The sequence below is a fragment of the Branchiostoma belcheri genome, unplaced genomic scaffold, assembly GCF_001625305.1.
Source record: "Branchiostoma belcheri isolate BF01 breed outbred unplaced genomic scaffold, Haploidv18h27 scaffold98, whole genome shotgun sequence".
Taxonomy (NCBI): domain Eukaryota; kingdom Metazoa; phylum Chordata; class Leptocardii; order Amphioxiformes; family Branchiostomatidae; genus Branchiostoma; species Branchiostoma belcheri.
In genome coordinates this window covers 880,022-891,002 of record NW_017804664.1, presented here as the reverse complement: position 1 = coordinate 891,002, position 10,981 = coordinate 880,022, and the positions used below count along the sequence as shown (strand labels likewise).

The 10,981-nt window shown below is 43.0% G+C and overlaps 3 protein-coding genes across 6 annotated transcripts; 1 reads left to right on the top strand and 2 right to left on the bottom strand.

Moving 5' to 3' along the window:
• Positions 1-277: 277 nt before the first annotated feature.
• Positions 278-1,293, bottom strand: LOC109461967 (STAGA complex 65 subunit gamma-like). The gene is made up of 3 exons (XM_019758447.1): positions 1,195-1,293; positions 624-777; positions 278-419 (listed from the first exon to the last, which is right to left on the bottom strand). The coding sequence occupies exons 2-3, from the start codon at positions 773-775 to the stop codon at positions 278-280; spliced, it is 294 nt and encodes a 97-aa protein (XP_019614006.1). The 5' UTR covers positions 776-777; positions 1,195-1,293.
• Positions 1,294-1,583: 290 nt separating this feature from the next.
• On the top strand, positions 1,584-8,255 carry LOC109462002 (pre-mRNA-splicing factor 38B-like). Of its 4 annotated transcripts, none has more exons than XM_019758484.1 (7): positions 1,584-1,945; positions 3,000-3,068; positions 3,574-3,618; positions 3,777-3,883; positions 4,303-4,363; positions 5,704-5,972; positions 6,403-8,253. In XM_019758484.1, the coding sequence occupies exons 1-7, from the start codon at positions 1,790-1,792 to the stop codon at positions 7,058-7,060; spliced, it is 1,365 nt and encodes a 454-aa protein (XP_019614043.1). In that variant the 5' UTR covers positions 1,584-1,789; the 3' UTR covers positions 7,061-8,253. The 4 variants fall into 4 exon arrangements, with proteins under 4 accessions (XP_019614043.1, XP_019614044.1, XP_019614045.1 ...); XM_019758486.1 differs by having other exon boundaries at positions 1,851-1,949; positions 6,403-8,255; XM_019758485.1 differs by lacking the exon at positions 3,574-3,618 and having other exon boundaries at positions 3,732-3,883; positions 6,403-7,060.
• Positions 8,256-10,336: 2,081 nt separating this feature from the next.
• Positions 10,337-10,970, bottom strand: LOC109462013. The gene has a single exon (XM_019758499.1). It carries the CDS (start codon positions 10,918-10,920, stop codon positions 10,504-10,506), a length of 417 nt encoding a protein of 138 aa, XP_019614058.1. The 5' UTR covers positions 10,921-10,970; the 3' UTR covers positions 10,337-10,503.
• Between the last annotated feature and the right edge of the window lie 11 nt (positions 10,971-10,981).

The window sequence follows — 10,981 nt, the reverse complement described above, 5'->3', positions numbered from 1 at the left end:
TCTCTCTCCGGCTTTCTCTCCCCAGCAGTGACTAGCTACATGTAGCTAGCTTAGCCTGGTATTCAGACCTCTGTTGTTCTTGTTCTCTCCTCAAAGCATGAGACAGAAGAGGACGAAAGAATCTGAGGCTAAAGCTGGCTAACCGTATAACAAAGGACACAAATGGCATTCACAAGACTTCAGCATTATGCTGAGATACTTCAGGATACTTCAGCATTATGCTGAAGTCTTGTGTTGCTTGTTGGGTTCAATATAATTATAGCATGTCTGCACATCTTTATGATATAAACAAGGCACTAACTGTGCCGTCCTGCGTTGCCTGTTGTGCCTGGACCAGTTGTAACATGGAGCGGAGTCTGCGGACATGTTGTGCCAGCTGGATGGTGTGGATCGTCAGGTTACACTGTTCAGGGGGCAGTCTGTAGGAGGGGTGTGAAGTACAAGTATATGTAGTTCAATGTCAAAATAAATCACCAGATAGATTGGGGGGGTTCCTTCCCCTCCCCCCCCCTAACACCCCCCTGTAGTACTTACTCTGTGAAGGGGGGTTTGTGCACGGCAGAGGGCTGGTGCAGGGGGGGTTCCTTCCCCTCCCCCCCATAACACCCCCCTGTAGTACTTACTCTGTGAAGGGGGGTTTGTGCACGGCTGAGGGCTGGTGAAGGGGGGGTTCCTTGACCTCCACAGCCCGCATCTCCCCCACCCCCGGGATGAGGTCCCCAGGGCCCCGGGCAGGCTGGGACTGGCCAGGCAGCTCTCCCCAGTACGACGGCATGGCTGGGGAAAGGGAAACATCATCAATTTTTGTAGAGAACAGAGAAAAACATTGAAATTGGCTATTGACATGACATGGTACTTACAAATTATGAAGTAGGCATATCTTGTCAAGATGTTCATGGGTTAGGTGTAACAAGTTGTTCGGTGTAATGTAGCCAGCTGCCGCCGCGCCGCGTGCCTGCGAAGCTGGTGTGTTACACCGATGGGAGGTTATACCGGCTATACGTACCGTTAGAGTACAGATACATCTACATAGCCTCTGCCAATATTTAAACAAACTTGCCAAACGAAAGCAGCTTCTTCTTTTTGTTTTGGTGGTCCATGGTGGGGAGGGGGGGCACCCTTTTCGCGAAGAAAGACTTGTATCGACAACACCAGTACATGTGGCAAGAGAAGAGAGAAATCGAACGACCTTACCTCTGTGTCTGTACTATTTCTTGATGAAGTTCAAGAGGAAGCAAAGAAATTATAGGGGGAAATTGTAGAATATCTGGTACCGTGGACAGGCTTGGAAATATGATGGATTGACATACATTTTATAGGGGGGAAGATAGGTTTTTAGATAAATTTTTCTCTAGAAAATATTTGACGAATTCTTAGATTTCTCATCTGCTAGTAAAAAAATGATGTTAAGTTGTTAAATTCATGAAAACATAAATTTATTAGTTTTGTGCCAACTGATAATTGTTTTATTTTGTTACTTGTTACATTACCTACCCCGATTTAGTAGACTAGTCGGAGCAGAAAGTATCGTGAGACTTGCGAGAGGACACGAGACTTTGAACGACTCGCCATTTTCCTTTTGCATGCCGGACGACTTTTTGTGGTGAAAATTTCGGCAAATTTCGCCGCGTTTCTCGGGCTAATTTCTGAAACAACCTCGCATCTACAACCCTACGGATCTGTAGAACCGCCCCGAGTATAATTTAGCGGTATTGTACCGCGTAGTCTTGAGTTTTTGCCAATTTTTTTATCGGGGATAGTGCGAGACGTCGTCGGTACGTACCCGACCATGCCTCAAAGCAACGTGCTTCCTTTGTGGGGCAACGATAAAACCATGAATCTGAACTCCTTAATCCTCACCAACATCCAGTCTTCTCCCTACTTCAAGAACGACTTGTTCCAGCTCAAGACGTACCACGAAGTCATAGACGAGATTTACTACAAGGTCGGTGGGTGGACAATCTTGTTTTATATTTTCCTTTGTTCTGATCTGAACACAACCGAATGTGTCTGGATGTGGGTCACAAAAATTATTTACTTAAATGTATATTTGTTTTCCGTTTTCCTCTGTGCTTGCCCATATATTTGTTGGAATTTAGTGAGAAGAGGAAAGGAAATTACGAAGGGCTCTATTACTAAGGTTTCAGCGACTTATAGTCGAAACACGTGCAAAAAAATTATTAGGTCAAAAATATTCATGGTTTTTGCAGCACAACGTTTTACTCCATGACCAAATTTCTAGGGCAGATGAAAATTTTCATAGTAAAATAGTAGCATTCTCACTGAAATATTTGTACGATGCAATTATAAACGTTTCATAATTGGGAAAATATGAATGATGTCATCCTTGGCTACGTAACGTGTGGTGCCATGGCAACGGTTATGGAAGCCTTGATCAGTTGATGTGATTTGTGGTGAGACTGCAGGGTGTCTGGTCTGGGCTGATGTCATGAGCTATTAATATATGTGCATCTTTGGGGCACTAAATGTGACTAATGGTAATGGCTTTTCCTGCCTAAAGGGAGTTATGTCAGATTTTTGTCATTGGAATCATATATTCATGCTTGCCAACATGTCTAATGCATAAACTAGTTATCAGCAAGTACTAACATCAGTCATTAGAGAAAGTATCAGAATAATGATATTCTATACATCTGTTCCTTAACAATTTTTAATTTTTTTGTTCACTCTGCCATTCATATTTTGCTAAAATATCCCTCCCACGCACATATCTGTAGAAGAGTTGAACATGTGTAAAACTTAAGATCCAACACAAAAAAGTTCTCTCACCTAGAGCTTTCCACCAGCCACTCTCATGTCATTGGTCGCCAATGTAGCCCAATGCAAGAGACCCATGACAGTGGTAGATTTGTAAGAAAGTGTTTGTTTTATTGTGTTAACTTGTCTGTAGGTCCAGCACCTTGAATCATGATGGTATACCGTATAGTAGCAGGTATCAGATCTGTAATAAATTGTTTGTTTTATTGTGTTGTTTGCAGGTCCAACACCTTGAGCCATGGGAGAAGGGCAGCCGGAACACGGGTGGACAGACTGGCATGTGCGGGGGGGTAAGTATCATGTATGTCGCTCCTCCTCCTGTCTTATTGTACTGCTACTCACTTCTCTGCATGGACAACTTTCACTCCATACTTTCCATCTGCATGACACAGGTGTTTATGTTGTTTTGAGCATGATTTTTTGTAGAAACAAAGCTGAAAGAAAGTAGGGTGAGGTTTGGACATAGATTTTTAAAAATACTAGATTTTAGTTTTAAGCATCATGCCATGACTAGAACTTAGTAGAAAGTTGTATGAAGAATTGCAGCAAGAATGTTTTGGGCCTCAAGTCAAACCTTGATCATGATCATGATCAAGCATGCTTGTCTAACTATAAGATTTAGAGTAAGGATAGCCTGTTACTTCTTGGCCAAATTCTTGGGGACATTACACTTTCATTGTCTACTCTCTGACCACTGAATGACCAAACGTCCTTCCTCGTGTGCAAATGTATTGCATGGTTGGAGTTTAGTAGTATTGTTTCAAATATAGCAATCCTGTGTTTTAACACTCACAGGTGCGAGGTGTGGGAGCAGGAGGTATTGTGTCCACAGCGTACTGCCTGCTGTACAAACTCTTCACTCTGCAACAGTTTCATATCTAACCCGTCTCTGTACAAACTCTTCACCCTGGAACAGTTTCATATCTAACCCGTCTCTGCTGCCCCCTGTATAGGTCCGAGGTGTGGGGGCAGGAGGTATTGTGTCCACAGCCTACTGTCTGCTGTACAAACTCTTCACCCTGAAGCTGACGAGGAAACAGGTGAACGGGCTGCTCCAACACGGAGACTCCCCCTACATCCGAGGGCTCGGATTCATGTACATCAGGTGAGTAGGTGCACCGACTTCTTATCTTACTGAAGTAAGACATTTGTCTTGAGAACAGGACAGATGTCTTAGCTTTCTGTAGACTGTTGTAAGAGGACAAAATGCAAACTTTGTCAGATCACTGACTTTTTACTTTCCTAAATCACCTGATCATGACTCTTCAAGACTCTTCATGCTTCTTGAAATTTCCTAAATTTTGCAGACATATTACTTTTCTTCTTACAAAGAACAGGGCATTCTTTAATCTTTCTTCAGGCATTATTCTTTGATTTCTGGGTGATATCAACCTAGACATCTGGAACTTCCTGTATGCACTTCTTCTCATTTTTTTACATACAAATTGTAGAAAGTGAGAGCTTGTGTGACAACTTATATGTTGAGAGACTTCTAACCCATGTGTGTGCTTGTCCCTCCCCCAGATACACCCAACCCCCCGCGGACCTGTGGGAATGGTACGAGCCATACATAGATGATGACGAGGTACGTTCCAGCGGGTAATGGCCGACACCTTTCTCTACTATCACAGCTTAGTTTGTACTGTTAACAGGTTAAGTCACAGTGGAGATTTCAGTAAAAGTTTACACCTTTCTCTACTATCACAACTTAGTCTGTAGTTTTAACAGCTTAAGTCACAGTGGAGCTTTTTGTAAAGTTTTACTGTCTACAGCCAGACTAGATGAAGTCATGGAGCATGTTGGGGTTTTGAAGAAACTTCAAAAATTATGGAAAGAGAGACCTTCTTCAAACTCAAAAAGATTCAGAATTCTATGATTTATGTTTCTGAAATTAGTTGACAAATGTATCTGGGAACGATGCAGTAACCGTTTTCTGGCAGAACAAATTCAGTGCCTGTACAACTTGCACTATTTTTTGAATCAGAACTTTTAAAACTTGAAGACTAACACAAAGAGGGAAAGATTCAAACAGAGCCTGCAGTGTCCTCCAGTTGCCATGGTGAGTAGTGAGACCCCGCCCTTCCTTTTTCTTACATTTCGATAAAAAATGCTACAAACATGATTCTGTATAAGAAGGTTCTTTAGTCAAGAAACAGTGGGTTTTTACATCCAAAGTTTCAGTGGTTATTGACTGAGGAACTTCCTTATACAGTGTCTTGCCAAACTGATGAAATTATTCACAAATACAAACATGAGAGATTTTTCTGCTCCCCTCTCCTTGCTTTTTGATTTTTGGTGGGTTGTTCGGACACTGACGCTGTGCTTCTGTGAAACGTAGGCAGCGAACACGCCACAAGGTGCCGGTAACGGGAGCACGCGGGACTAGCGCCGGCGGAGCCTCGCTCTGAGGTTAACCTTTCACCTACATGACACATAGTGTGGTTTTACCTCCAACAGATACAACAGTTTTTTTTTCTTTTTCAAAGGCTTTTCTGGTTGCATTAGCAAGCATTAGCGTGTTTTGTATAAATGACCATCTTAATTGGATTGTATAGATGACAGTCTAAAAACTTGTGTCAAGAATATAAAAGACGGGAACAGATCAATGCATTTGATGTGCCATCTACACTATGAGTTTCGGTACAAACAAATTTGAAAAGAAATTTTAAAAGTTTGAAATTCTAGTGGTGAAGCCAGTCGAAAGGGAGGAGTGTCAGCTAGCACGCAGATACCAGTGCAGATACCAGTGCTAAATAATAAATGACTTGCAAACATTCCTGGGTTCCTATTGCTTTGCCTGAAGTCCAACCTGTTTCTAAGATCTACATTATGTCTTTTATATTGTGAAATATTGTAGACCTGTTGCTAACCCTTTGCCCCTCTTCCCCTTGTGTCTCCCCCTTGTCTCCCCACCCCCCACTATAGGAGTTAGATGTGAAGGCAGGTACAGGCTGTGTGATGACAGTAGGAGAGATGCTGCGGAGCTTCCTGGGGAAGATTGAGTGGTTCTCCACGCTGTTCCCCCGCATCCCGGTACCCATCCAGAAGGACCTGGAGGGGAAGCTGGCCTCCCGACCGTTGCTACGGAAACGCCCCGCCGCCCCCGAGGAGGAGGAGGAGGCTGCGGAACACATCCCTGATGAGGAGGTATCGTGGGGCGAGGCCGAGCGCCGATCACGGGCAAGGCGGAGCAGGTGAGCGAAAGGTCATGACACCTTCCGAACTTTGAACTTTTACCTTTGAACTTGAACCTTTCTGTTGCTATTAAAGGTGCTCTTTTGTAGGCCTCAAAACAACAGAACATTTCTGTGCAACCTTTTTTTGTCATGACATCTTTAACCTTTGTTGTAGCTACCAAAGGTTTTTCTTCTGTTAGCCTCAAAACAGCAGAATATTTTTGCTACAGAATTTTCTTTGGAGTAATAATGCATGGGACATGAAAGTATAGTGAAAACTGTAAGGAGGAAATTTTTATATATAACAGTAAGATATTGTAATATATCATCACAGATAAACAAAGAAATCAACAGTTTATAATCCAGTACATGTAAAATGTAAAAAAAAAAACTTCATCAAACACAGATGAACTTTTAAAGCTAAGATAAAATGACTTGTTTCTTTCAGATCTTCCAGCAGGGATGCGCCGAAGCCGGCCTCCCGCACGTCCAGCCCAGCACAGAAGAGAAGAACAGACTTCGAGCGTGACCTGGACCGCGAGAGAGACCGCCAGCGCCGCGAGAAGGAACGCCCGCGCAGCCGCAGCTCCGACCGACCGCGGCAGCGAAGCCGCAGCAGGGAGAAAAAACGCAGCAAGAGCCAGGAGAAACACTCACCGAGCAAGGGCAGGGACAGCCGGAGGGACAGACGGCGGTCGCGAAGCAGGGAGCGCAGCAACAGGGACAGGAGGCGGTCACGCAGCCGAGACAAGAAGCATTCCCGCAGCCAGGACCGGGACGGCGGCCGGCGCGACGCAGACCGGCGCAGCAGGGAGAGGAGGCACCGGTCACGCAGCCACGACCGCGCCGGCTCCAGGCACAAGGACGGCAGCGGCGGGCGCTCGGCGGAGTACAGAGACATTTCCTCACGGAAGGAGAAGGAGGGGAAGAAGCCGAGGAAAGACCGGGAGTCGAGAGAGAGACACAGGGACAGGAAACGGAGCCGCTCACGAAGCAAGGAGCACTCCTCTCACAAACACAGCCGGGGGGACGACAAGCGAAACACGCACCACGACAACGATGTAGAGGAAGGACAGTTAGAGGAGACTGTACAGAATTCCAGCTAGGTTCTCCCCAACCCTGTTTATATACACTAGAGGTGAAGATTATTGTCCTAAGAAAAATTGTACAGAGCCATGGCATACAGCAGTCCTTTCATCAACTTGATTGTTCTTCATTTTGTTGGGATTCAGCCAGGTGTGGTCTCTCAGTTATAGGGTTACACAGACTGGATTTTATGGATGACATCTTTGCTTGCATTGATTTTTGCCTTGCTTGTCTCCTGAAAGCAAAATCTCTTTGCGTGGTTATGCTTGGGGGTTAAGAAGTCACAGCAGGCTCATTGGTATGCTAAGTCATGAAAGGTACGGAAAGGCAAGTTCTATTTCTCCCATCTTATGTCATACATGAATCAAGTTTATGTGATCCAAATTTTTCAAACAGAAACTTTTCATGCTTGCATTTTTTCAGCAAGTAAGGTTAGCAAACAACTGGCCTTTTGAGTCCAGGCTGCCCTACTATCATTGTTGATCTCAGTGATTTTTCACATTTTATTCTTTTGAGCCATACCGCAAGCTAGCATAGTCAGATTATGATAGGTTTGAGTCCTACAAATGACCAAAATGTTGAAAGTTTTTCTGACATGTAACCAGGAAGAATCAAGTGCAAAGGGGAAACTCTGAAGAAAAGTGTTCTGTTGAAGTTTAGTCAGCACAAGACACCATACCTCATTGTTCGTAAGCTTTGAGTGTCTGTCAGGAGTGTCGAAATGTGTAACTGTCTTTGTTAATTCTTAACCTTCTCCCTGCTGCCTAGCCTGGTAATCAACACAAACTTGGTGCAGAAAGGCTACCTTAGCAGGCTGAAGGTTATGTTAGCCCTCTGATGCCACAACCAGGCCATTCCGTCTATAAGTATGTGAGGAAATATCCTTTTTTGTGAAATGTACAGATGTAGATTTGGAGGGGCGATGAAGGAATATATCAATGCGTTGTGTCAAGAAATTGAACTGAAGGTATAAAAAGCACAATGATGCAGCTTTAAACATTCTGTACTTTTCTTGCCATTTGCCCCGATTTGTTAAGAACGGTCAAACAAACAAACAAACAAATAGAAAATACTTGTAAATCAAGCAATTGGATAAATTCTGAGGAGTTGGATGTTTCAGGAAGTATCTGTTATATTTGCAAGCCTTTGTCTTCTGTTTCCCCCCCAGTAGTCTGTTGTACAGCTGTAGATTTTCTAGCTTAAGGTGAGAACAATCTGTTATCAAGAGAAGGAAAATCAGATGTACATGTGTGTGACCACAAACTTTGTGCCTAAGGAGTATAGTAAGCCTTTGGCACCCGGGGTATCACTTCCAAAATGTAGGAATAGAATAAAAAAGATTTTTTTCATGGCCAGGGTGAAAAAATGTGTCAACTAACAGGGAGTATAATTTGCAGGGAGAGTTTGGCCACCCTGGAGTGTAATTTGCATGTGCAGTTTCTGTGGAGAAATGTTTCTGTATGCTCAATGCCCTGACCAATGAATATATGATTGACCCAATTTTTGCAAAATTGTGCTACAGTCTCCCCATCATTGTTTCCACACACAAACTACTGTAGAACACTCACTGTTAGCTGTAACGTGAAAGAGGCACCCTAAGTGACAATGAGAAGAAAAATAGTTAAGATACATAAGACTTATTAAGACTTTGATACAGACCAGTATGTATGTATGTATGCTCCCATGAACCACAGATGTATATATTTCAGAGTAGTTTTTGGAGCGATTGTATGTACATGTAAGAAAACAAAAACTGACCAAAGGTAGGGAGGGAGCGGTGAAAAAATATCCAGAGCTTTTTAGTCTTTCTATCTGTAGTCAGGAGAATCAACTTGTGTTGGAATCACAATGTGCAAATGTAGGTTACCAGGTGTAATGACGACTCGGTTCAGTCCTAATTTTTTTTTCAGACTTTGTCAAGAATTACATGTAACAGTTTTGATGTAACAACAGAGATGGGAGTATGTAATGATTTTGTACTTTATTGATGATTGTGTAGTTGGTACTTTATGTTGAGTTGGTATGCAAACATTACAGAGAAGAATAAATACAAGATGTATGTACTGTTTATAACTGGCCTCCATCATCATTATTTCAGCAAGCTCAAGCACAACTTTACTTGATTTGTGTTACATCATGTATTATATCAGGCATGTTGGGCATTACTATACCAGGAAAGATTTGGATGAGGCAATTTTGAGAGGTTGGTATTTAAGGTGAATTTGTTTTTAAAGATAATACATTTGTAGAAGTCCACTCTCATTCATTATCAACTCTGGTCCAATCCAAGGGAAAATACATAGGAGGATTTACTGGATTTGGAACATAGTTCTAAGGCAAGTTATACATGTATTTTCTTCACTTTCATGCAAATAAAGACCTACATTTTAGAACTAATCACAAAAGAGCAGACACAGAATGATGAGAAATAGACGATAAAGTCCCATTTTCACCAATTTATTCATTATCACAAAATACAGTAATCTGTAACAGCATTTGGTCTTTTACCAGCATACAGGGGAATAATTTGACATGACTGACTTGTTACCTCACTACCATCCCACACAGGTCCTTTACTACCAGCCCTACACAACTGCAAGTTGCACCTCTGAGATAGAAATGTTTCTATGGAGCTCTGCACTGCCTGACCAGTCGTAGGACTGCTAGAAGCTGGGGATGGTATCAGGGTACAGGTATGAGTTTGTTGGATTTTATTATACAAGAAAATAGCATGACATTGGATTGTTCATATCTTTCCTAATAGTGGTAGCTACATGTACATGTACATGTAAGGGTACTAGCTCTAGGGTACAGTTTCTCAATGATACAAAATAATAACAATAATGGAATGGCCTTGGAATCATCAGATTACATCTCATTCAACTTGGAATCCTATCTGAAGCCCTACTAACATACATTTTGCATGTAATGTTACACTTGACTGAACTTTGTCACCTTCTGTCACCAAGAAAGAAGAGTGATTGGTTTGTTACATGCTAATTTTGATGTGTTTGTTCTCCCAAGATGCCAGCCATCTTTACATCTTTACTACATGGACATTGTTTTGGGTTTGCTTGTTAGTTTGTGCATTGGCATTTGTTTGTGTTGGATGTTTTTTTATTGTGTGTGTGTGTGTGTGTGTGTGTGTGTGAATGTGTGTGTGTTACAGTGTGTGTATGTATGTGTGTGTCTGTGTGTACATGTGTGTGCCGTACATATCTGCGTGTGTGTTTGTATGTCTCTCTGTGTGTGTGTGTCTGTGTGTTTGTATGTGTGTACATATCTACGGTGTGTGTGTGTATGTGCGTGTGTGCGTGTGTGTGTGTGTATCGGGTCTCTCCTGGCCTCTGCTCCATTTCTGTATACGGGACTTGTTTGTTGCAAAGTAGTATGTGTTTATAGGCATGCAATGTCTGCCATCCTTAATTGCCTTGTTTGTTTTCACGTTCGTTTCCATCCATGCTCAAGACAAGCAGATAACTGTAGTGAAGTTTTCAGAGACGGCTTTTCCCTTTTTCATGTTTTCTTTCCAGGCCTGGAAGGCTATCCTGCAGCGGACCATCCTGAGGGCTACTTCAGCATCAAGTACTCGCTCTGGCCAGCGGTGCTTTGCCAGCTGCAGAAGTCGTCGTATGCAGACTCTCGCATTTCTCAGCTTGCTCTGTTTCATGCGGACTTGAGTCAGACCTGACAGTGCATCTGCCATGCGTGGATGGTACTCCTCCCTCTTCAGCTCCACTCTGTAGGCTTTCCAGAACATCTCGGCTGCCTTCTCTAGTTCCCCAACCTCTGCACTGAACAGTCCAGCTGTCGTGTAATATTCTGCTCGCTTGTGGGGTGGGTTGCCAGCTTGGCTTTCGCTCTCAACAAGGTCCAACATCGTTTTGCACGTGTCATGTCCAAATGAGATGAGTTTGCGTTTCTTATTCTTCTCTGTGAAC